This window comes from Silurus aristotelis, assembly GCF_946808225.1.
Source record: "Silurus aristotelis genome assembly, chromosome: 21".
NCBI lineage: Eukaryota > Metazoa > Chordata > Actinopteri > Siluriformes > Siluridae > Silurus > Silurus aristotelis.
Genome location: NC_139594.1, coordinates 15,205,650 through 15,227,202, shown reverse-complemented (window position 1 = coordinate 15,227,202; position 21,553 = coordinate 15,205,650). Strand labels below are relative to the sequence as shown.

At 40.2% G+C, this 21,553-nt stretch overlaps 1 protein-coding gene and 1 long non-coding RNA gene across 3 annotated transcripts; one reads left to right on the top strand and one right to left on the bottom strand.

Moving 5' to 3' along the window:
• Nucleotides 1–360: 360 nt before the first annotated feature.
• On the bottom strand, nt 361–17,937 carry zbtb10 (zinc finger and BTB domain containing 10). Its single transcript, XM_083523381.1, has 4 exons — nt 16,545–17,937; nt 11,919–12,813; nt 6,067–6,242; nt 361–3,344 (listed from the first exon to the last, which is right to left on the bottom strand). The coding sequence occupies exons 1-4, from the start codon at nt 17,208–17,210 to the stop codon at nt 3,039–3,041; spliced, it is 2,043 nt and encodes a 680-aa protein (XP_083379507.1). The 5' UTR covers nt 17,211–17,937; the 3' UTR covers nt 361–3,038.
• On the top strand, nt 17,542–20,818 carry LOC310716327. 2 transcript variants are annotated; one of them, XR_014530556.1, is made up of 3 exons: nt 17,542–17,680; nt 19,358–19,491; nt 20,484–20,818. It is a non-coding gene; the product is annotated as an uncharacterized lncRNA (long non-coding RNA). The 2 variants fall into 2 exon arrangements; XR_014530557.1 differs by having other exon boundaries at nt 19,358–20,818.
• The last annotated feature ends 735 nt before the right edge of the window (nt 20,819–21,553 follow it).

The window sequence follows — 21,553 nt, the reverse complement described above, 5'->3', positions numbered from 1 at the left end:
CCATATAGTGTAATTTGGTCTTCTGTGTTGCAGTGTATTTTTATTTGGGTATTATTTAAAATGTACATTATATAACAGCATAAAAAAAACCCCACTGCTGGAGAAACACTTTATTTGCAGCATTCTGAATATTGTGTGGATTATATTCAGCCTGAAATGCAAGAATGAAGTCATCTTGAATTCATCAGAAGGAGACTAAATGAGAAAGAGGTGTAACCAAAAGGGGAAAAAAATAAAAAAAAAGTTAGATTTTATTTCGATAATTTTTTAAATGCTACATTATACAAAAAAATAAGCTGGAAGAATAAATAAATAAATTAATAACTTAATAGATGAATCACTTCAGACGAGGAGCCGCACTAGAGCAATATCAAAGTTTTATTTTAAAATTTATTATAGAGGAACAGTAGTACAATTGAAACAGAAAGGAAAATGTATTCATCTTAAAACATTGGAAGGACAAGAAAAAAAAAACATAAAAAGAGTAACCTGATTTGCTTTTGTGTATGAGGTGAGCCGTGGGCTCGTTTTGCATCCACTGTAAGAGCGTTGAAAAATACATCTTTGAAACGGCTTTAAAAAAATACAGCTGGAAAAACCCTTCATCTGTAGTGTTCTGCTTTTTTTTCTGTTGATTATACCCACATATAGCGTAAAATGTAAAGAGGAAGTCATCTCAAGTTCATCAGAAACACAGACGTAATGTGAAAGAAGTGTGTGTGTGAACAAATACACAGATGAACAGAAAGAACATCAAAAGCTTAGCCCAGATTCCAATCATTCAGATCAACTTAAATATCTCTATATAATATATATTTATGTGTATATATACATATATATAGATATCTCATATACTTCACCTATATATATATATTTCTATATATAATATATCCCTCCCACAGTGATCGAAGGTAAATAATACAAACAGGATGAATATCTTCTATAGAGCTTTCAAAATACATGTTCATCTGAAGTAAAGGGAAAAGATAGACATACTTTGTATCATTATAGCACTTCAATATATCCACTGCATATGACCAGAAACTGCTGTTCCCAGGTTTCAAACCACAAATATTTCATAGAAAAATCTGCTTGATGAAATGAAAATAGAAAAAGTAAAACATTATAGAAAGGAATACAAACCAAAAAAAAAAAAAAAACAATATATGCATCTAGGGTAAAGTGAATGATTTTTTTTTTTTTTTTGAATAAAAACATTTAAATCTGACAATTACATACACACAAGCAAGGATTCACACTAAACAGGTTACCTGGCTTTCTCATACATTAATTCAACATTAATTCAACAATGATTTTGGTAGGACAAATAGAAATTAACAGTCTTGATTGCATTTTGGAATCAATATATATAATATTAAATAATGAAATGTCCAAAAAAAAGAAAAAAAAAAAAAAAGAAAGAAAATTTGCACATGGACAAAGTTATATTTATTTCCATCCAGACCGGCTTTGGGGAAATAAGGAGAAAAATGAAAAAGAAAAAAAAAAAAAAGAATGTAAAGTAGTAAGTGCGGGACTATGACTCTCCATAGAGCTCCACTTTACATTAGCATGACCAAAGTGTTTCTTTCTCGGCAGACAAACACGACGTCGCGTCAAATAAAATAGCTGTAAATAGAATTTTTTTTGTTCGTTTTTGCACGAAAATGAAGTCTTTTACAAATCAAACTTCATACATCCCAACCAATCAGCATTCTTCACGATTACCTTCCACACACGCACGCACGCATTCAAGTGATTATCAGTATGCTCAGTACCTCATCACACTAAATCAGAAAGGTCCGAAACTTTGGGTCGTTGTTACTGTACTGCCGGTAGATTTGATTCGAAAGTAAAATACAATAAAATTAAAATGGTATGTATGTGTGTGCATGTGCATTAAATAAAACATAAAAATGGCAAAAGCATACCTGATCGGCTCTTTAGCACAACAGTGTTACATATAGAGCTGATTAAAATATCTGAGTTGAGTAGGCTTTACGATTATTAATATCATATACAGCTTTTAGGTCCAGTATTAAAAAACAAAACAAAAAAAACATCAACAAAAAAAAAAAGCAAGCATTACAGCACCAAACGTTTCCGTCATTTGGCAAAAATTCAAGCTTTAAGTGAATGTCAAAATGCTCTATAAAGTGTTACGGTGACGCTGTGATTCATATAAAGCTAGCAATAATATATTCCCATTATACTTTTTTTTTTACTTTTTTTTTTTTGTCTCTGCTTTATGTTTACTCTCAGCATTTTCAGTAGTTCGCCTCCTGCCAAATCTCAGTGTGCGTTCTGCTTGGCACAATGGCACAGCCCCAATATAACTTAAATCATAAATATGGCTGTGGTCTATTAGAGTCACAAAACAGATTTTTTTGGTTCCAAGATTTGTGCAGGAAAAAAAAAAAAAACAACAAGGAAAGGAAAAATAGCTTCGTAGGTCTTCTTACGACAACTAAAATATATCTACACAACTGGAAAAGAAAAGGAAATAAAAGCTTCCTGTGTAAGCAATGTCCCCAATGCTGTCATTAAAATCAGGACAGACAGAAGTCGTGGAAGTTCAGACTTGCCAGGAAGCGCAGCCGCAAAAACGGAACCTCTCTGATCAGACATGGAAAAGAAAATAAGAAAAATAATAATAATAATATCATTTTAATAAGACCATATTAACTTTCTTCATAAATTAAATAATATCTTTAAGATGATTGGCCTATCGTAACTTAAAACACTGTACACCATCAGACCCTAGTAAAGAAGAAGGAAAAATAAAATACATCACTGAAAAACCTGATTTTCATATATCGTCATTTTTATCTCTTTCTCTAACAGGCAGCAGGCCTTAGACTCTGTCACACACATAATCTTTACATCTTCAAGTCCCTATCTACCAAACGCGTTTTTTAATTCTTTTACACATACACACTACTGTGCAACCGTGAGGTTTGATAGCACTTTGGAGTTGTTGATTGTTTCCCAGCTTTTTTTTGTTGTTTATTTATATATTTTTTTAAGTTGCATTAATGTTAGTCCTCCTCAGGGGTGGCACCTGCGTCACCCTCGTAGTTGGATTGGTCATTGTCGTTGGGTTCCTCGGCGTCTGCCTCCTCCCCCATGTCCTCGTCTCCCTCGACGTTCTCCTCGAAGTCTTCGTCGCGGCTGAACTCCAGCTCCTGCATGGCCTCCAGCCCTTCCTGTGTGGCCTGGTGCGAGTCAGCACAGTCCACGCACACGCCGTAGCGGCGAGAGCCGTGACGGATCCCCACGCTCGCCGCCAGCATGAAGATCTTCTTACATACCATGCACTTGTACTTCTTATCTTTCTTGTGAACCTACGAGAGGACAGAAACACGTTACAGTTTCGATAATGGGGACTTTAAGCGGTGACAGCTGGAGCCACGGTGACCAGAAATGAACCGAGCATTAATTTAACTGGCTGCTTCCCGATGCCTTTCAGACTAGTCAAGCAAAAACCCCAGTATGGTGGTCTGTACACTGTGAGGACGTGTGGATTAGGTTTAGTAAGATTTTTTAAAAGAAAATTTGAATGCATTGTATCCATTTTTTGTAAAGGAATTTCATCTATTTACATATTTATCTGCATGTGTCAATTTGCACAAGTGATATTTTCTCTTCTGTCAGATGATAAAGTATTTCGTTGCTGTGTACGTGTACTCTGCAATGATCAAGTTAAATCAATCTATCAATCTATCTATGCTAAGCTGACAAAAGGTATTGGGACACCTGACCTTTTCTTCCGTATGTGGTGGTTCTGTTACCACAAAGCTGGAGGCACGCAATTGTACAGGACGTCTTTGGATGCGGTATAACAAAATTGTGTTCACTTGAACTTGGAAACCCAAACCTGTTCCAGCATGGCAATGCCCCTGTGCACAAAGCCAACTCCATCAACATTTACGGCATTTAGGAGACGCCCTTATCCAGAGCGACTTACAACTAAGCAGTTGAGGATTGAGGGCCTTGCTCAGGGGCCCAACAGTAGCCGCTTGATGATGCTGGAATTTGAACCTATGACCTTCCGGTCATATGCCTTAAACACTGAGCTACAACCTTCCATGATAATATGGTTTATATGGTTTGAAGAGGAATATCTTGAGTGGCCTGCTATAGAGCTCTGATCTCATCCCTACTAAACACCTTTGTGATGAATTGAAACACTGACTGCACCCCAGGCCTCCTCGCCTCACCTACATCAGTACCTAACTTTATTAACACTCTTGTGGCTGATGAACACAAATGTCCACAAGCACACTCCAAAATCTAGTCAAGTCAAGTTTATTTGTATAGCGCTTTTCACAACAGACATTGTCTCAAAACAGCTTTTCTAAATTTAACAGTGAAGGTGAATGGTGCGAATTTGTCCCTGATGAGCAGCCGTGGCGACTGTGGCAAGGAAAAACTCCCTTAGATGTTATGAGGAAGAAACCTTGAGAGGAACCAGACTCAAAAGGGGAACCCATCCTCATTTGGGTGACATCAAGAGTGTGATCATAAATCTTTCAACAATCCAGAACACTGGAGAGTGAGAACTAACATGAGTACTGGAGTGTGTGATTATAAGTAATTTTCTTTCTACAGTCTTATACAGTGTTATGGTTAACACTAGGAGCTACTGAGCAACTCATAAAATAGCTCAACATTTGTGATCAATCTAGTGGAACATCTCTCTAGAATAGTGGAGGGAATTGTAACAGCAAAATGGGACTAAATGTGGAACATGGTGCTCAAAATGCACATACCAAACTTATGACCAGGTGTCCGCAAACTTTTGCCAATGTGGTCTCTGTCTGTCTGTCTGTCTGTCTGTCTGTCTGTCTGTCTGTCTGTCTGTCTGTCTGTCTGTCTGTCTGTCTGTCTGTCTGTCTGTCTGTCTGTCTGTCTGTCTGTCTGTCTGTCTGTCCCTGCTCTTAGTGGTATGGTGATCCAGTAATGTGATATGATGCACGAGGCAATGAGTCCCCTGTATTTTTAATTGCCTTTTTACAGCTTTACCGCTTCATACTACTGCGGTAAACAGAATGATGGTAAGATCTTCTGTAGCACGAGTTCTGTAAAAACACTGACTGTAACTGCTTAGACATGCAGTCGGTTTACTTGTCCAGCTCCTGTTCCTGAAATACACAAGCGAATCAATAATAACCAATAGCAGGCAGGTCCTGAACCTCTGTTCAATCGTCGTTTAGTTTAATAACACAGATGCCGGTGTCTAAACATCTATGCATCAATTACACAGAACTGGTTTGGGTTTTTTTACACGATGGCACAAACGGCAGCTGTTTGCAAAATATGCAAAGGCGAGATTACCATGCTGGGAGAGAACATGACCAACCTGTTTAACCACCTTAAAAGAAAGCACCCCAAATTATGTGGCAGAAGTCGAGAAAAAAAAAAATAAAGAAAGAAATAAAAACACGGGGACAGATTTCTCAAACATTTAAGACTTGATACGTTGCATTTTTATAATTTAAAAAACTGCAACTTGTTAGGAGTGGGAAGAAATCTTTAAATGTGAATTAGCCTGCTTGATCATCATCATCATCTTCATCATCATCACACTGTGCTAATTCTAAATCTAAAGGAAATGAAACGAAATAGGGTTCCATCTTGGTGAGCATTCATGCAAACGACACACGTTTATGTTTAAAACTTCCTTGTGCTGTGTGTGAGCTATTGTGCAACAAAATTAAACCAACATTAAATCGAAGTCTAAATGTTATTTTTCTAAATCTGTATTAGTTTGCATGCATGTCAGCTTATGACCAAATAAAATGTTTATATTTATGCTTGTATATAATACAGTTTATATAAATTCCCCTAAATTTGTAATTCATTCCTGTAAATTCACTTAAATTCCAAGTAAGTTTCCAACTTGGAATATTTCCAAAATTCCCCAGATTAAGTTCCCATGGAGCCCCTTTGCAACCCAACTACAACAAAAGAGCGCACTGGTGAAGGAAGAGCATGAGCATGGGGATGGGTCTGAAAAAAGGACATCACACAAGCATTCATGGTGAGTGAAAAGCGTCTTCTCACCAGGGAATGTCTCTTGACGTGCTCTCGGCGGGTGAAGAGCTTGCCGCAGATGTCGCAGCTGAAGGAGCGCACGCCTGAGTGGATGATCAGATGGCGCTTTAGTGTTCGTCGGTGCTTGGCTATGTAGTTACAATGGGGACACTTCAGCTTGTTCAGGGCCGTGTCAGACGTTTCACCTAGGACACCCAGAAACACACACACACACACACACACACACACACACACACACACACACACACACACACACACACACACACACACACACACACCTCAGAATCAGAATACTTCATTGATCCCCTAGGGAAAATATTTAGTTACAGTTGCTCACAGTAAAAGATCAAGGAAAAGATTAAAGTAAAAATAAATATGCATATTAATGTGTGTGATTATTTATATATATATATATATATAAAAGAAATGTGTAGCAGCATGAAATGTAATTTTTAGCAGCAGTGAAAACCAGATGGCAGAAAAGTAATTAATTATTATTATTGCACATAACCGCCCAAGGTATCAATAATATACAAGTGTGGCATGAAAAATAAATACAACTATACTATCTATGCCAAACAACCATCAGAAGGAGGAGTTCGCAGGCAGAAATGATCTCCTGTGGTGCTCTGTGGTGTATCGTGGTTGTACGAGTATCACTGAACCTACTCTTTAGACTGACCAGTGTTTTATGTAGTGGGTGGGAGAAGTTATCCAAGATGGAATGTACTTTGGACAGCATCCTCCCTCCAGACACTGTCGTCAGAGAGTCTAGCTCCTCCCCAACAACATCGCTGGCCTTGCGGCTCAGTTAGCGGAGTGTGTTAGTGTCTGCCACTCTCAGCCTGCTTTCCCAGAATGCCACAGCATACAGGAGAGCACTGGCCATGACAGTCTCTTAAAACATCCTCAGCATTGGATGTTATTGTCTGCGATCTCGTTTTGCTTCTCTAACACACACAAACAGCTGATCGTGGAAAATGAGTGGCTGTAGCTAAGTTTTTTTCCTCTCCTTTACATCTGTAGTAGCTGCACTTTCATGCTTTCTAAAAAAAGAGCTGGGTGAGTGTAAGGGGCGTAGTCGCTTTTATTGCGTCAAGATATCATGTTCGTGGGTGATGAGAAGAGATGCACTCTGTTCTGTGTTACTTCCTGATTGTGCTGTGCAACCTTCTGAAGTATTGTCAGTTGCTGTGGTAATTTCATACCAGAACCTTTAACCGCATTAACTATAATGTGATTTCTCCCAATTGAAGGAAGAAGAAATGAATAAAGCGCAAGTTCTTTCTACTGGCTTTTAAAAAGACATTAAAGACATTTAGCAGAAGGAAAATATTATATCCTTTAGGAAAAATACACGCCCGAGCCCCCGCTGGAACAGGGGTGCTTAAGCAACCAGCACACGTCTTTTGATCTGTGACAGAGCGAAGGGGGCAGCTTTATTTGACGTGAAATGGCCCAAACAATAGAGTCGTTAAGCAGGCTGCCAAGGGAGTGACGAGAGCCAGATCACCTGGGAATTTCAAAAAGACCCCAAAAACCACTGTGTGGGTGGACCGAAGAACCACCGAAGACGACTGCACGCCTTACTGTTATTCAGTGTTAAAATTAAAGTTTAACCCGTCGCTATGTTAGTCTGGTCCACACCTTCGAACGGACTTGTTGTTAAAACATGACTTGACGTAGTTAATCATTAAACTAGATTCAGAAAATTTATACAACGCTGCTGGAGTTTGAGAAAGGAAAAAAAAAACTGGTACACTTGTTCTCCCAGACTCTTTTCCTGGTGGTGTTGGTGAGCTAGCTCTGTGGTGGGAGAAGGATAGAACAGACTGAGGGATTGAGTGGTCTCCACCCAGTAATTGCTCCATCTGTACACTACCCTAAAGCCCTTGAGGACAAATGCACTTACCGGTACTGCTTCTGCCTGCACTCATTATTAAATGCGTCTTACGTGTCATAAATACTTGGCTAACTCTTGAAGAACGTGCGCGGGTTACAGACAGCGTGTCTTTGGCATGTGGGCGAGAAGGTATAACGTGTAAATGATTGTCAGGAACGCCAGCAGTGGATCAGCTTTCTCAGGGTGCATTTTGGGGGCTGGTAGGTAAGCCATTAGATCCCACTGTAAGGGCCTGTGCTGCCTGGGTCAATATTTGTAAAGGCAGCAACGGGCGCTCTGCATTAGGGAGGATTAGGGCAGGATGACCCCTGGCAGCTTTGCACCTCCGAGGACTGAGGGGGGAGTAAATGTACGTGTGTGTGTGTGTGTGTGTAGTCAACCAGCAGCTGCAAACAGCTCAACCGAATCCCGTTTTGAACACAATTCAAGTATTTACGACAATGAAGCCTGCGCTGTTCTCTGTAGAGCCAGAATCTTAAAGCTATGCAGTGCTACCATTTCTCCTTCATGTTTCCACAGCAGATAAAAGCAGGCTCACTGCCATTAAAAGAAAACAACCACTAATTAAATACTTTTTTTTTTTTTTTTTTTTACCCACATCTATAATGTATAAGCAATTACCATTGACAAAAATTTGCATGTTTTCCCTGTACCAAGATGATAATGGAAAACATGTTTACTAAAAACACTAATGTGAAAGCAGTTTGTACGAACTCTGAACTCAAAAGGAATGTAATAAAAAGACCTTAATAATAAGATAGAAGAAACACAGCAAATGTGGGGTGAAGAGTTACAGTTAATACCCCCAAATCCTTATTAAATAAAGAAATAGTTGATCAAAATTTTAGCTGTTTATAGTTGCATTTGTCAATATAAAATGGAACGGAGGTACGTTAAGTCGTGCAATTGCTTGCAGCACCATTTCATTATTGCATTTAGAAACCAGAAACACTTTCCTCGCATTTGAAATAAACATCTCCTTCCAGAGATCATTTTAAATAGAATCGGTTTATTGTTATAATTAGATTATTGTGGCACGTCCATTATACTATACCATGTCTCTATAATTGTGTCCTATATGACTGTTACTATAGAAATTATAATATATTCAAATAAGTACATGAATAATAAACTGTAACTCGATTTATCGCCTGGAAATGTTGCCCAAATGAGCGTTAACGAAAGTCCGTTAACATCTCTACATCCGAGAATACACCTGTAGATATAAATCTATTGCTTAATGAAAGTAGATTACTTTTAGAAATGGAAAAATGTGTGGTCTTGAATAAACCCAACACTGTGGATACACACCTGCTAATAAATACATAATAGGAACACCACAAACAGCTTTAGTAGATCTTTTCATACCTGTCTCATTCACAGACCTTTATTTACATAAAACGCTTTCACAAACTGCCCGTAGGCGGCCATTATAAAGGAGCTTGGAGAAAACGGCTTTTCCATTCTTTTCAGAGTAAAAGGTGTCAGAGATATTGACTGTGCTAATCGCTTATAAGCTACAGATGTGGTAGGCAGAGATCTGGTTATAAAACACTGGAGAATTCCTTTAACTGACTGCATGAAAGAAGAAAGCTTTGGGCTGAAGAACAGTCAGCACATGCACAAGGTTTAGGTCCAAGGATCCCAGACTGCCTTTACAGATCTATGAATAATAATAATAAATAAAAAAAAATCCCGGGTTTACTTTCATTCCACACCACTTCAATGCGTGGTGATATTTCATGCTTCGCCTTGCCGTATGTATCGTAAGGCTTGACGGCTCCTCTGGCTGAAGATTATGCAGGTTTGTGTGATCTCAGGACGGCCAGTTTAATAAGGACACAGACTCACCGGCTCGACATCTAATTAAAAGAAGACATGGCTCGTGCCCGTGCATATTACACACCCAGCTACACGGACGAGTAGAAAAGCAATCTTTATGTAAGATCATGACTGGCACAATGCCACAGGCAAAGGTCAGGGCACAACTATGAGGGTGTGTCCCAGAATGTGCTTGGGCAATATTGCAGATGCCCCCATAAAAAGGAAAATGCCAGCAACCATGACATACTGCTAATCCATAGAGCGAGTGACAGCAAACTTGTTTCAATGTCAAAACAGCTATTTCACTGAAATATGGAAGTTTTTACAAAACTCGCAAGTGTGGTATTAAGATGAACCTCAGATGATTATGGAAGCATCTGATACTTAACTGACAGTCAACCACCGGTGTAGGTGGGACCATCAGCTGTTATCATTGAAGAGCAAAACCAAAATACTCTTTCCATGCTCAGGTTCATCCAGGTTAATCAGTCACGCGAGAAAAGCTTTTAGAGAACCCGTGGAGTCAAGTCAAACTCGAGCACGCGCCCTACTTCCAGGTAATGAATTTCAGATTACGGTAACAACATGGCCTGTTTGAGGTAGCTAGACCATAAGCTAGATAACTCATGCTAATCCTGCCTCTGTTAGTGTGATGAGGAAGAGAACCCTTCATATGAAATCACTAATGATGGCCATGGATTCTCTTGCGGAAGCCAAACAAGTTCTTAAAAACGTATAGTGAACTTTGTTACATTAGTCAGTAATGTGTTGTTGATCTGACGTATACAGATTGCTCATACTAGATGGACGGACAGACAGACAGATAGAATAACTAGTCACCAGAAAAACCAAGATGCTTGCATTACTATATTTCAACACAGTCATTCCAGAACTTCAGTGAAAGTACTAAGCCCCAGCTTAACTCAAGACCCATGAGGATGAATTTAGACTGTAATTAATATAAACAGCTGCCATGTGTCTCATTCAGTGAACAGTTAAGAACCTCAACAATGATGGAACTATAATAAATGGATGCTGGGTGTGACCCAGATGAGGATGGGTTTCCTTTTGAGTCTGGTTCCTCTCAAGGTTTCTTCCTCATTCCATCTCAGGGAGTTTTTCCACTTTTGCCACAGAGACGTTCGTTACGAATAAAGTTATTAAAGGACTAATGACAATAAAATGTATTTTGTAACCTATTTCTCTTTTCCTAAGAATTGAATTAAATATGACTCAAGTAAATGAACTCCTTTTTAAATTGAGTAAAAAATACAAAAGTGCTTGCATTTCAGTAGACTTAAATACTGAAATGTAAAAGTAGTGGTGTATAAAAAAAAAAAACTATGTAAACCATAGATGCAGTTCTGTCTCCTATTTTCCTGCATATCAGAACTTTATAAGGAGAAAGTTTTCCAGTTAAAGACTCACAGTGAGTGAACCCACACACACTCTGACAAGAACCGTGGGGTTATGCGTGTGCTCTCGCCACAGCTTCTCTTTTAAACCAATATATGTTTTCACTTCAATGTAGTAAAGGACGGCATGTTTTTCGGAAATGTAGTTAAAAAGACAGATATTATACGTTAAAATGTACTAAAGTTAAAGTTTCCCATAAAGATAAAATACGTGAAAATGTAAAAAAATCACAAGATCACACACAGACTGCTTTTTCAGACTGTTTTTCATCATCATAGTAAAACATCCTGAAATGCATAGTGGGCTGCTGGTGTGTAAGAAGAGTCAAGGACAACAGAAAGCATCACACTCTTCACATCATTTGGTCCCTCTGAATAGAAACAACTATTTAGCACAGTCATGACTCGGAACAAAGCTCCCACCTTATTCAAATAAACCCCTGAGCCTCAGGCTTTTTGATACCTGTTAAAACGCACCTGTTGCCATTCATTTCTATGAGAAAGGCAACCCCTGTGGACAACCTGCGCCAACGTATGCTCAGGCCTAACAATTATGGCTATAAAAAGAGTTCATAGGGTTGAACCTCTATGGGGAGGTATTCTGATGTGGTTATGAAGCAGCCAATAGCAGACGGTCGAGGGCAATGGTGTTATTTATTCACGTAAAGTTTGCGCGTAGTAAACAGATGCGGTTTTAGTACACATCCAAGTGGTTTTACCTGTTTTCTCTGAGAGATAAGAGTAGTCGTCTCTGGTGTAGGATGCTGACGGCTGAATGAACATGCCCTCGTCAAAGCCCTCCTCTGGCTCAGGTGGGATGTTGTAGACAAAGCGTCTGGCAATCTGCTTTTTCCGCCTGCCGCTGCCGGGCTCGTGTCGCTCCTCGCTCTTCATAGCAGCCCCAGCACCTGGAGGTAGTTCGTTCCAGACGAAGACAGGTGCTGATCCCTGTGTCTGCGTCTCCCCGGATTCCACAGAGTTTTCGCCACTCCAGGCCGACGTTCCCAGCGATGGCACAGCCACGTCACTCGGCTCCTCCTTCACATGTCCGCTGGCTTTAATCGACAGCTTGGACAGGATGCTGGTGGCCCAGAAATTGCCAGGTTTCTTGACGTCTTTGGGCACGGCACGACGCTTGTTGTAGTCCACTAGCACAGAGTCAGGTGCCTCCTGCTTGATGCTGATGTTCAGAGCATCTTTGATAAAAGCACGGCACGACTGCACGACCTCGCTCATCTGCAAGTAGCTGGCCACGGACATCACCTCAATGGCATTCTGGCTTGTGAGCAATAAGTTGCCCGAGTACAGGAAATCAAGGATGACCGAGAAACCCTGTACGGCAGCAACGTCTAGGTGTGTGATTGTGGCCTGGTCAAGGTTCTCACTTTTGGTCAAGCAGTAGAGGGTCTTGAAATAGCGGCTTCCTGCCACCAAGATGTTCTTGTGTGCACGGAAGACCTGCCCGCAAACCACAATGCTCACGTCACACAGGATGCCACTTTTGCGCTGCTTGTCCAGCTCCTGGAGCAGCTGGTAGCAGTACGAGTTCTCGTTTGGCTTGTTCCTGTAGTCCTCCACCTCAGTGCCCTCTGTGTCTTGTAGACTCTCGGGTTCCTAGAAAAGGCACAACAACAACAAAAAAGCAAACAGGGTTAATGCACAGTGTAAACTCAACATGGTGGGGATATGGTGACACTACCACAATGGTAGAACTGGTTCAACCAGCTCTCAAACTGCAGTTCTGTGGGAACTGTATATCTATCCCGAAACCCCCCACTCAAACAGAAACTGTATCACAAGCCACACCCTAAGCAAACCATTTCGCTCACTGGGCAAAGCCTCTTTAAGCCAAGAGATTCATTCTGGGCCTCCACCCTTTCCCTACACCTGTACTCAGTGGTGGTTGAGAACTCTTCTGCCTCTTGGGTTTAAAAAAAAAAAAAAAAAAAAAAGAGGTAGAACAGACTGGTACCTATTAGAGGGAGTACTTGTGTGCTAAATTTTCTGGATTGCAAAGCAGATTTCCTAATCCAAAGAGTCATTTATACCACTTAGGCCTAGAATTTTTCCCCCTCCTACCACACAGCTGTGTTTTCTGCTCGAGTAATTTAGATTAAATCCATTTCTCGGGGCGGAGGCCATCCGAGCCTCCTCCACACTGCAGCCCTTGTCCGGGCGGATAGGGTTATTACGGTAGCATGGCTCCAGCGGCGGGCCAGCGGACATGGAGAGGAGAGATAGAGGGCAACCCCATTTCTCCTCACAATGCCAGTCCTTTCCTCCAGGCTCATTGTTCACTGACGTTGCGTGGCACACTGAGGCTTTGTGCTTTCGACAGCCACACGGACTGCAAAAGAGTGAACGCAATATGTGCCAAATTACTTTAAAATAAAGTGGCTAATCTAGCCAGTGCGGGTGCTTTTTTATGTGAAAAACCCAAAGAAGCCAGATGGACACGGGTTTAAGTAAAATAGGGGGATGTGAAAGAAGAGGGGGGATATACGGGAATGAGTGTCAGCTTGTTGTGTCTTATTGTTCTTGATTATTTCCTCCTTTCTCTCAAGCATGTGTTTGTTTCAGGGAGAAGCTCGGACACTGCACCTCACCAGAGACAGAAACAATCTCTGTCATCGGCGAGAGGAAAAGAAACAATGGTGCAAAATGCTCTTCTGTCTATTTCTCTCACACAGTCTATCCAGCTCGACTCATCCTTTCTCCAGATGTGCCACGTGTTAACACAGAGCTGAAGAACAGATGCTTTCAGAAAAGCCCCAATTTTTCAAATGAGTCGTATGTGCATACTTGTCAGAATGTGCCAATGCCTATTTTTTTAACCCAAACAATAATTTTACAAACACTGACCACAGCATGGAAAGGCTGGAAAACCCCAATAGACTGGTCAGGAGTAGTCAAAAAAAATAAATACTGAAACTATTGTATTAAAGTCAACTAAAGCTAGCGTTGTAAATACGCTCTGAAAGAGCGACACGAAACCCGCTGTGGTTTTCACGTTCTGGTTTCACACCTCAAACTTTCGTTTTGATGTGGAACCGGAACACATCGCAACCACCACCACTGATATCACCTTTGCTGATGTGCTGCTTAGTGACGCTACAGATTGCTCACGATGTTGTCCAAAAGGCTCCTTCAACTTTGATTGTAAACAAGCACGTGCAAGCAAACCGTAAAACTCTTAGCTTGGGGATTCACCTCAAGCTGTGCGATGCAATCACATACTAGACGCAGGGTGACTCAGAGGAATAACACTGTCCCCCAGATAGCAGGGACAGCAGTTTTGTTTTTCTTGTGTAAACCCCACCCTAGGCCAGCCTAGCCCTGAGGCCAGTGCTTGGTCCCCTCACCCAGCCCTTCTCGCAGATGCATGAACAATGTAGCAGTGTGCTTGACCCAAGGTGTGGGTGGAGAACACCAGGCTCTGGGCCTCCCAACAATGTGGAGAGCTCATCGATAGAGAATTCCACAGAGTCCTCTCTCCCCCCTCCCCAATACACACAGACCTACGTTTCACATGGGGCAGACAGGAGAAGGGTGGAGCCACTGTCTTCTCTGTAGACACTCTAACCAGGGATGGCAACTTTGAGGACAATGTCCAGACACAAGACTGAAGCAACCCAGATACCCCCTATTTGGTTAACTGAGTTACGGCCCCTGCTTCACAGAGTCACATCTGCACATGCAAAGAAATGTAGTCTGTTGTTTTAGGCAGCTCACTTGGGCTTGTATCTCTGTCGAACACAATCTATTTTACTGGAAAAAACATCTGTCCGTGCTAATTTATCCTGTATTGATGCTTTGGTTTTTACATAGACTGTAGCATATGACCACCATTCTTCCTAAAAACCAGTAGAAATGCAACAATTAGTCAATTAGTTAAAAAATATTTTAAAGCCACAGAGGCTAGCAAAAAAAATGGTAATGTTCTTTCCAATAATAAGTGAAGCATATGAATGATAAACTTGGCACATGCTGTATACCTTTAACAACATTGTATATATATACATACACACATACACACACACACACACACACACACACACACACACACACACACACGGTCGGGGGTTCTTCTGAATTTTGCCCTGATTGAGATTAAAGATTCATTAAGCATTAAGGCTCATCGCATGTCCATACGTGAGCTCTGAAGATGATCAGAGGCTCGCTTATTGATCTCCAGACCCTTTACAGTGGGGGTCGTGTGTGTGTGTGTGTGTGTGTGTGTGTGTGTGGGGGGGGGGGGTTACACAACCAGGTCACAAGGTCATAAGAGAAATTTACTGAAATGCGATGAGCTGATCCCCGGATTCTGCAAATCAAGTACAGCTTGTCACAGGGATCGTGATTTAGGTCTCGGGAGCACCGACGGTCCAGAGATATAAGCAGTATAGATATCTCTCGAACACTCATCTGGCACAAAGGCTGATTGAAAAGCCCTAAAGGGGAAGACGGAGATGTACCAGAGGTCATTTTTTCCCCCCAGCAGAGGAGGGGGTTGGGAGGCAATGGGTTGGGCTGTGGCTCCCCAAAGCCTGCTGGGTCAAGCTCTCAGCATTATGACCTCTGTAGAAATCAACTGAGGTTCCAAGGCAACAAGGGCTGATAATTACAGTGCAATAAGTGTATTGTGTGGTGTGTGTGTGTGTGTGTGTGTGTGTGTGTGTGTGTGTGTGTGGGGGGGGGGGGGTGAAGCTGCTCAAATGAAAGGAAAAGGGTTAGAACTGACAGTCTGGATCTAGGGCACGTTTTAATCATGGACCCTGTATAAAAAAAAAAAAAAAAAAAAAAAAAAGTACATTTGTAAGAGACCTTAGAGTTAATCATTTTACTTGGATAGGAATTATCTTGGGTTTGATAGTCAAAACATCACAAGACACATCTCACAAGCAGATATGAATCCTAAATCACCAGTTGACACGACATGTTTAATGATGTAGATACAGGAGGGCAAACGACACGTAAATCTGAGTTTATACACTAAAAAAGGATGAGAGGAAAAAAAAGAGAACTGTCAGTGATGTACACAGAAACAGAGCTAATCAGCTGGGAGGACCATCGTTAGCCTACATGCTAAATGGCACATTAGCCAGTTTTGCCCTAACCAACGTCGCTAGCAAGTGCTATGGCTAACCTACGTAGGCTAACCGGCTAGTCTGCTAGCGCGAATTCATTCGTCGGGAAAATAATTCAGTATAAAAGGTTGTAATTTATCTACAGCGCAATATTAAAGTCTTACTTTTAAGCCACCGGAGGAGAAAATGGTATTGTGTGGGATATTTAGCGGCTGTCAGGTGAGACTCCGAGGCAGGGTTTTGACACCTTTCACGTACCTGTTTGGTCGGGTCGTTCCGGCCGTGCTCGGAGGACAGGTGATGTCTCAGCAGCAAGGCGCGTTTATAATTCCGGCACCCTTTGACCAGCTCGTCGCTGTTGTTGGTGGCGATGTTGTGGCACCACGAGCACGACATGAGTCCCGTTTCGTGGCAAAACTTCAGCCAGGGAAACTCGTGCAGCCAGCCGGCTTGGAAGAGCGAGTGCTTGATAAGGAGCGTCTGAGGTCTCATTTCAACGAAGGGCTTCCTGGAGTCGCTGGCGCGTCGCACGTCCACCGTGCCGGCGGCTCCGTCGTCCCCGTTCATCCCGTTCCCGGCGCTCCAGCTGGTCGTCTCGGGCGTCACGGCGGTCCAGCCACGGCTGTTGGCAGAGTCTCTTTCGGCCGCGCGCTTGCTCCCTTCCGGGTCTTCCTCCTCCTCAGCCTCCGGCTCTGTGCTGTCGCTGACCGACCCTCCGCCCTCTACTTGCCCGGGCGACGGTCCCGTTTTCGCACCGAGATCCCTGTCGTCGTCTTGATCCGGCCTGTTACCGTTCAATCGTCGCTCCATCCAGGCCTGGGCCTCGCAGCTGTCCCCGTTGCTGCCGCGTACGCCACTGGAGCCCGTAGCGGCTAATCCGCCTCCTCGGAAAGCCAGCGACCTGCGGTTTCGCTCTCCAGACATATTTTTTTTTTCTTTTTTCCCCCTTAATATATATTACAAAACTATTTTTTCCCGTAACAAATTCTACTTATTATAACCGCTCCCGATTTATTCTGTAGTTGTTCAGAAATAAATAACCCGCATCTAAATGACCGGGTTTCCTCGCCCTGGCCTCCTGGTGAGAGTATGTAGGTTATGCGGAAATAAATAGGGGTTTTAAAGGCATAATGAATTTCAGGGTTCTGGCTGCGTCCGCGCAGGCCCTGCAGAGGTCGAATGGCAACGACTTTCCCCACAATGCATCTCGGCTGGAGTGAGGGGGGTCGGGGTGTGTGTGTGTGTGTGTGTGTGTGCGAGCGCGCGTGTGTGTGGGGCATTTGCTTTAAAGGAAGATGGGGGGGTGACTAACAAGCAGCGAGGGATCTTTTGTGTTGGTGACTGCACCCATTTTCCGCATGCTTTTCATCTCAGGATTTGCTTGTCTTCAACCTGTAAGTCCTTGTCTGGCTTTCATGCCTCCTGCTCCGGCACACTTTTTTGAGGCTCTGGCATTAAAAAAACAGGCGCACCGAGTTTGTTTTCACGGAGAAAAACAAAGCGCAGGTACAGAGAGAGGGAGAGAGAGAGAGAGAGAGAGAGAGAGAGAGAGAGAGAGAGAGAGAAGACTGGGGCGTGTTTACATAGGTGTATATTTACAGGTGCTTTTTCCTGCCCCAGAATGACTTAAGTATTTCATAAAAAACAAAACAAAAAAAACAAAAAAAACAAACCCCAATAGCCCAAAGGGTTATAAATCATTTATTAAAAAAAAAAAAAAAAAAAACTCCTTCCAGCTAAGTTTTTTTTTTAATTTATTTATTTATTTTTTTTTTACCTTATTTATTTATATATATTTTTAAATTCGCGGTTTAAAAGGCAAATATAGATAAAATTAGATACAATTGCAATAATAAAAAAAAATCGCAATTAATAAACTAGAATAAATCCTAAAACGAATAATTTCTATTATGCCTTGTAAAAGAATTCAACCAGTTGTTTCATTTCAATTTCAAATCGTAAGTATTTGAAGAATAAAGCATTACTGACACGTTTACCTCAATTTATTTATTATTGACAAATCATTTGTATTTGTTTGTTTGTTTGTATCAGGTGTGTTATTGATCTGGCAGGTTGAGATGGAGGGTCTCGTGGCCCAGTGGGTGGCGTGCTTTCTTTCTTTCTTTTTTTTCTTTCTTTCTCTTCTCTGTACACAATCAGGTCGGTGCCGCCCGCTGTCACGTTACTAATGAGACCCGTGGTCTCTGGAGGATTTCCCTCTTCTCTGTCGCCTGATTGGGGAATTTGAGACTGTGTGAACAAGAGAAATTACCCAGCTGTGCTTCTTTTAGGGAGATATGTCTCATATCCGTTCTATTCTCTACATAGGTGCGAAAATAATAAAACTAATGTCATTATAGCATTACTACTACTCTTACAGGCAAATGATGTCATGCTTTTTAGTCTGGGTGTATGAGAGGTAGTCATGTGAAATAAATAAATGATTTGAGACACATCGATCCGATCAATTCGATGCCTTGAATCTGATCCTGTAACTATATATATATATATATATATATATATATATATTTTTTTTTTTTCTATATTATATATAGAAAAAGCGTGAGTATCGACATCCTCTCGGTTTCAGTATCTGTAATTTATTCCATAACTGTGAAAAATGACCATTTAAAAAGTCCATTTGTGAAAGTGAAAATGTGAAGTGTGTCTTAAACCACATGTAAAATCAGATATCATCTCACTGAAGGGATTTGTCCCGCATAAAGGTTGACTAAAAATATTTTTCCCCCCATGCATCTTTTGCTTTTTCCCATGCAGCTTATTACTCTTTGAATTGTTTGTAAATGAGTTCTAAAGCAGCCCGAAACACAAATAGGTGAAACATAAAATCCCAAATCATATGAAGATTAAAGTTCCTCCTGTATTTTTCCCTCTTTTACTATAATTCATGTACATTCTTAACTTAAAGGTGAGCAAAGAATTAAAAGTACACATGCTGTATTTTTTTTTTATTTCTTTTTATAAATAGATACAAATATGTATAAAATGAGAAGAAAACTTGTTTAGCCCCCTATTGGCTAATGTATGTAAAATGTGTTTTGCTGTTTCAGAGCCACACCCTGCAGCTCACCTGTGCCAGACTACAGATCAGACAAAAGGTTAAGGATTTAAAGCTGTTAAAGGATTTGCATTCCTCTGACATGAAGGATTTGCAGCACTTTTCTGACTAAAACCTTTGGTTCAGGTGACGGTTTTTCAGGTCAAATTCAGATTCTTATGAATGGATTTGTTATTAATTAATTTCTATGTCTGTAAGACACTCCCCAAGGCTATGGATTTATTCAGTTTTACATGCGATTTAAGACAGTCTGTTGTATGTGAATTGAGGAAATCTTGTTGGAGATTATGCTATTTCTGTACTAGACCTCTTTATAATATAAATGTTTTATGTTAGTGCATGTGTGGATATCTGTGATATCTGATTTTATTCTACCTTGATTTTATTTGATCTATCTTTAAAATTGAAAAATATTTTGGAAAAAACACAGTATACATTAGATATAATGAATTGTCCTTTCCTTTTTGTTGACAGATTATATGAATGCATTTATTCCAACAAACAAAATATTTCTGTCTGGTCAAATGCAAATTGCTCCTATAATTAGCTAATTATACAATACATAGCAATGTTCATTACAGATTTATGAGCATTTTATAATGATAACTATCGCCCTTGTCCTTTTAGTCTCTAGTCCTTTTAGTCTCTAGCAGTGAATAAATCTACACTGGTACGCTAAATTACAATTTAAGATAAATCTAAAGAATTAATCTAAATATTTATAATTCGTTATAACCTATTATAATTACTCATAGATATTTCCCTTTCGTGAGCTAATTCGCGACATTAGATTAAAAAACTTAAAAACAATAAATTCAACTCACAAAACGTGAATTTGCCAGATATATATCAAAAGATTTGGAGAGGTTTATCGTTTATCCAATAATTCTAAAAATAAAATGTATTTTGCAGAAATTTTTATTCATTTTACTCCATTATTTTTTAATTATTATATAGTGAACTCAGCCAGTCTGAGTGGCTTTGAAAAAAAAAGGCTGGTGGGTCCCAGTACATGGGTACTACCCACTGAAAATGGTTCAATGTAGAATAATTGGCAAAAGGGTCATATGCTCCCAAGCCTCATTAATGCATGTGGTATTTCTGGGTTGATCCCACAGAAGAGCAACTGTGTCAGAGCACACAGAGCATCACACTTATGAGCCTGCATAGCCACATCACTTACCTGGGAAAGAGATGGCAGCAGGATGCACTCTGGGAAGAAGATGGAAGTCAGTGGAGCATGTGTGATGCTCTGGGCAATGTTTTGCTAGGAAACCTTGGGTCCTGGCATTCATGTAGGGATAAATGTATAAGGGATAAACCTATAGGGACTAAACGTATAGGCTTAGGTATACATTTATATTTTATAATCTATTTATCTCTGTAAAGTTGCGTTGGGACAATGTCCATTGTTAAAAATACTATGCAAATAAAGTAAATTAAATTCATTAAATGTGTATTGTTACTTTGACAAACAGTGGGCTTTATGAGAAGGATACTGTTCCCTGCCATATCACATATGATCAAGCATCTATGGTAACAAACAAGCGAACATTTGAACACCTTGTCTCATACCTCATATACTTAACTGATCTGTTGCTAAGTCCAGGCCTTGACATGTCTGAGCTGTATGGGGACTTGTATAATATTAGACAGGTGGCTTTAATGTAATGGTCTTGTTATAGCTTTTATACATTTAAACTCTAATGTACTGTATGTTCTAAAAATATGGCACAATCAGGGTAAATAATGATTTAACTGACCTTTACTCTTAAAAATACTCTTAACACCTTTTCTACCTGTAACATGTTTGTGACCTCGAAATGTACATATACTGTTATTTAAAATGTAAATAGACTGGGGCTAGTTTTTAGAAGTGCACTTCACTTTACTTCATATGTAAAAGCTTTTTTACTTTTAAGGTAGGAAGTTACTTTACTAAAAAAAAAAAAAACAACCAAACAAAAAAAAAAGAAAAAAAAAAAAAAAAGGCATGTACATTGCATTGTATAAGACTTCCACCTCTATTGTCATTTAACATCCTTATATGTGGAATTATACATTGGATACATTGGATAAATATAAATCCAAAAATCAAATAAAAAAAATTTAATAGAAATAATTTTTTTTATAATAAAATAATATAATATATATTATAATATATAATAAAATAATTTATTATAATATA

Excerpts from the sequence above, each read along its gene's own strand:
- zbtb10 (XM_083523381.1), bottom strand. The coding sequence starts at position 17,210 with ATGTCTGGAGAGCGAAACCGCAGGTCGCTGGCTTTCCGAGGAGGCGGA. Across the intron at positions 12,814-16,544 it reads GGAACGACCCGACCAAACAG|GAACCCGAGAGTCTACAAGA; the intron begins GTACGTGAAAGG and ends TGCCTTTTCTAG. Across the intron at positions 3,345-6,066 it reads ACGTCAAGAGACATTCCCTG|GTTCACAAGAAAGATAAGAA; the intron begins GTGAGAAGACGC and ends GTCCTCTCGTAG.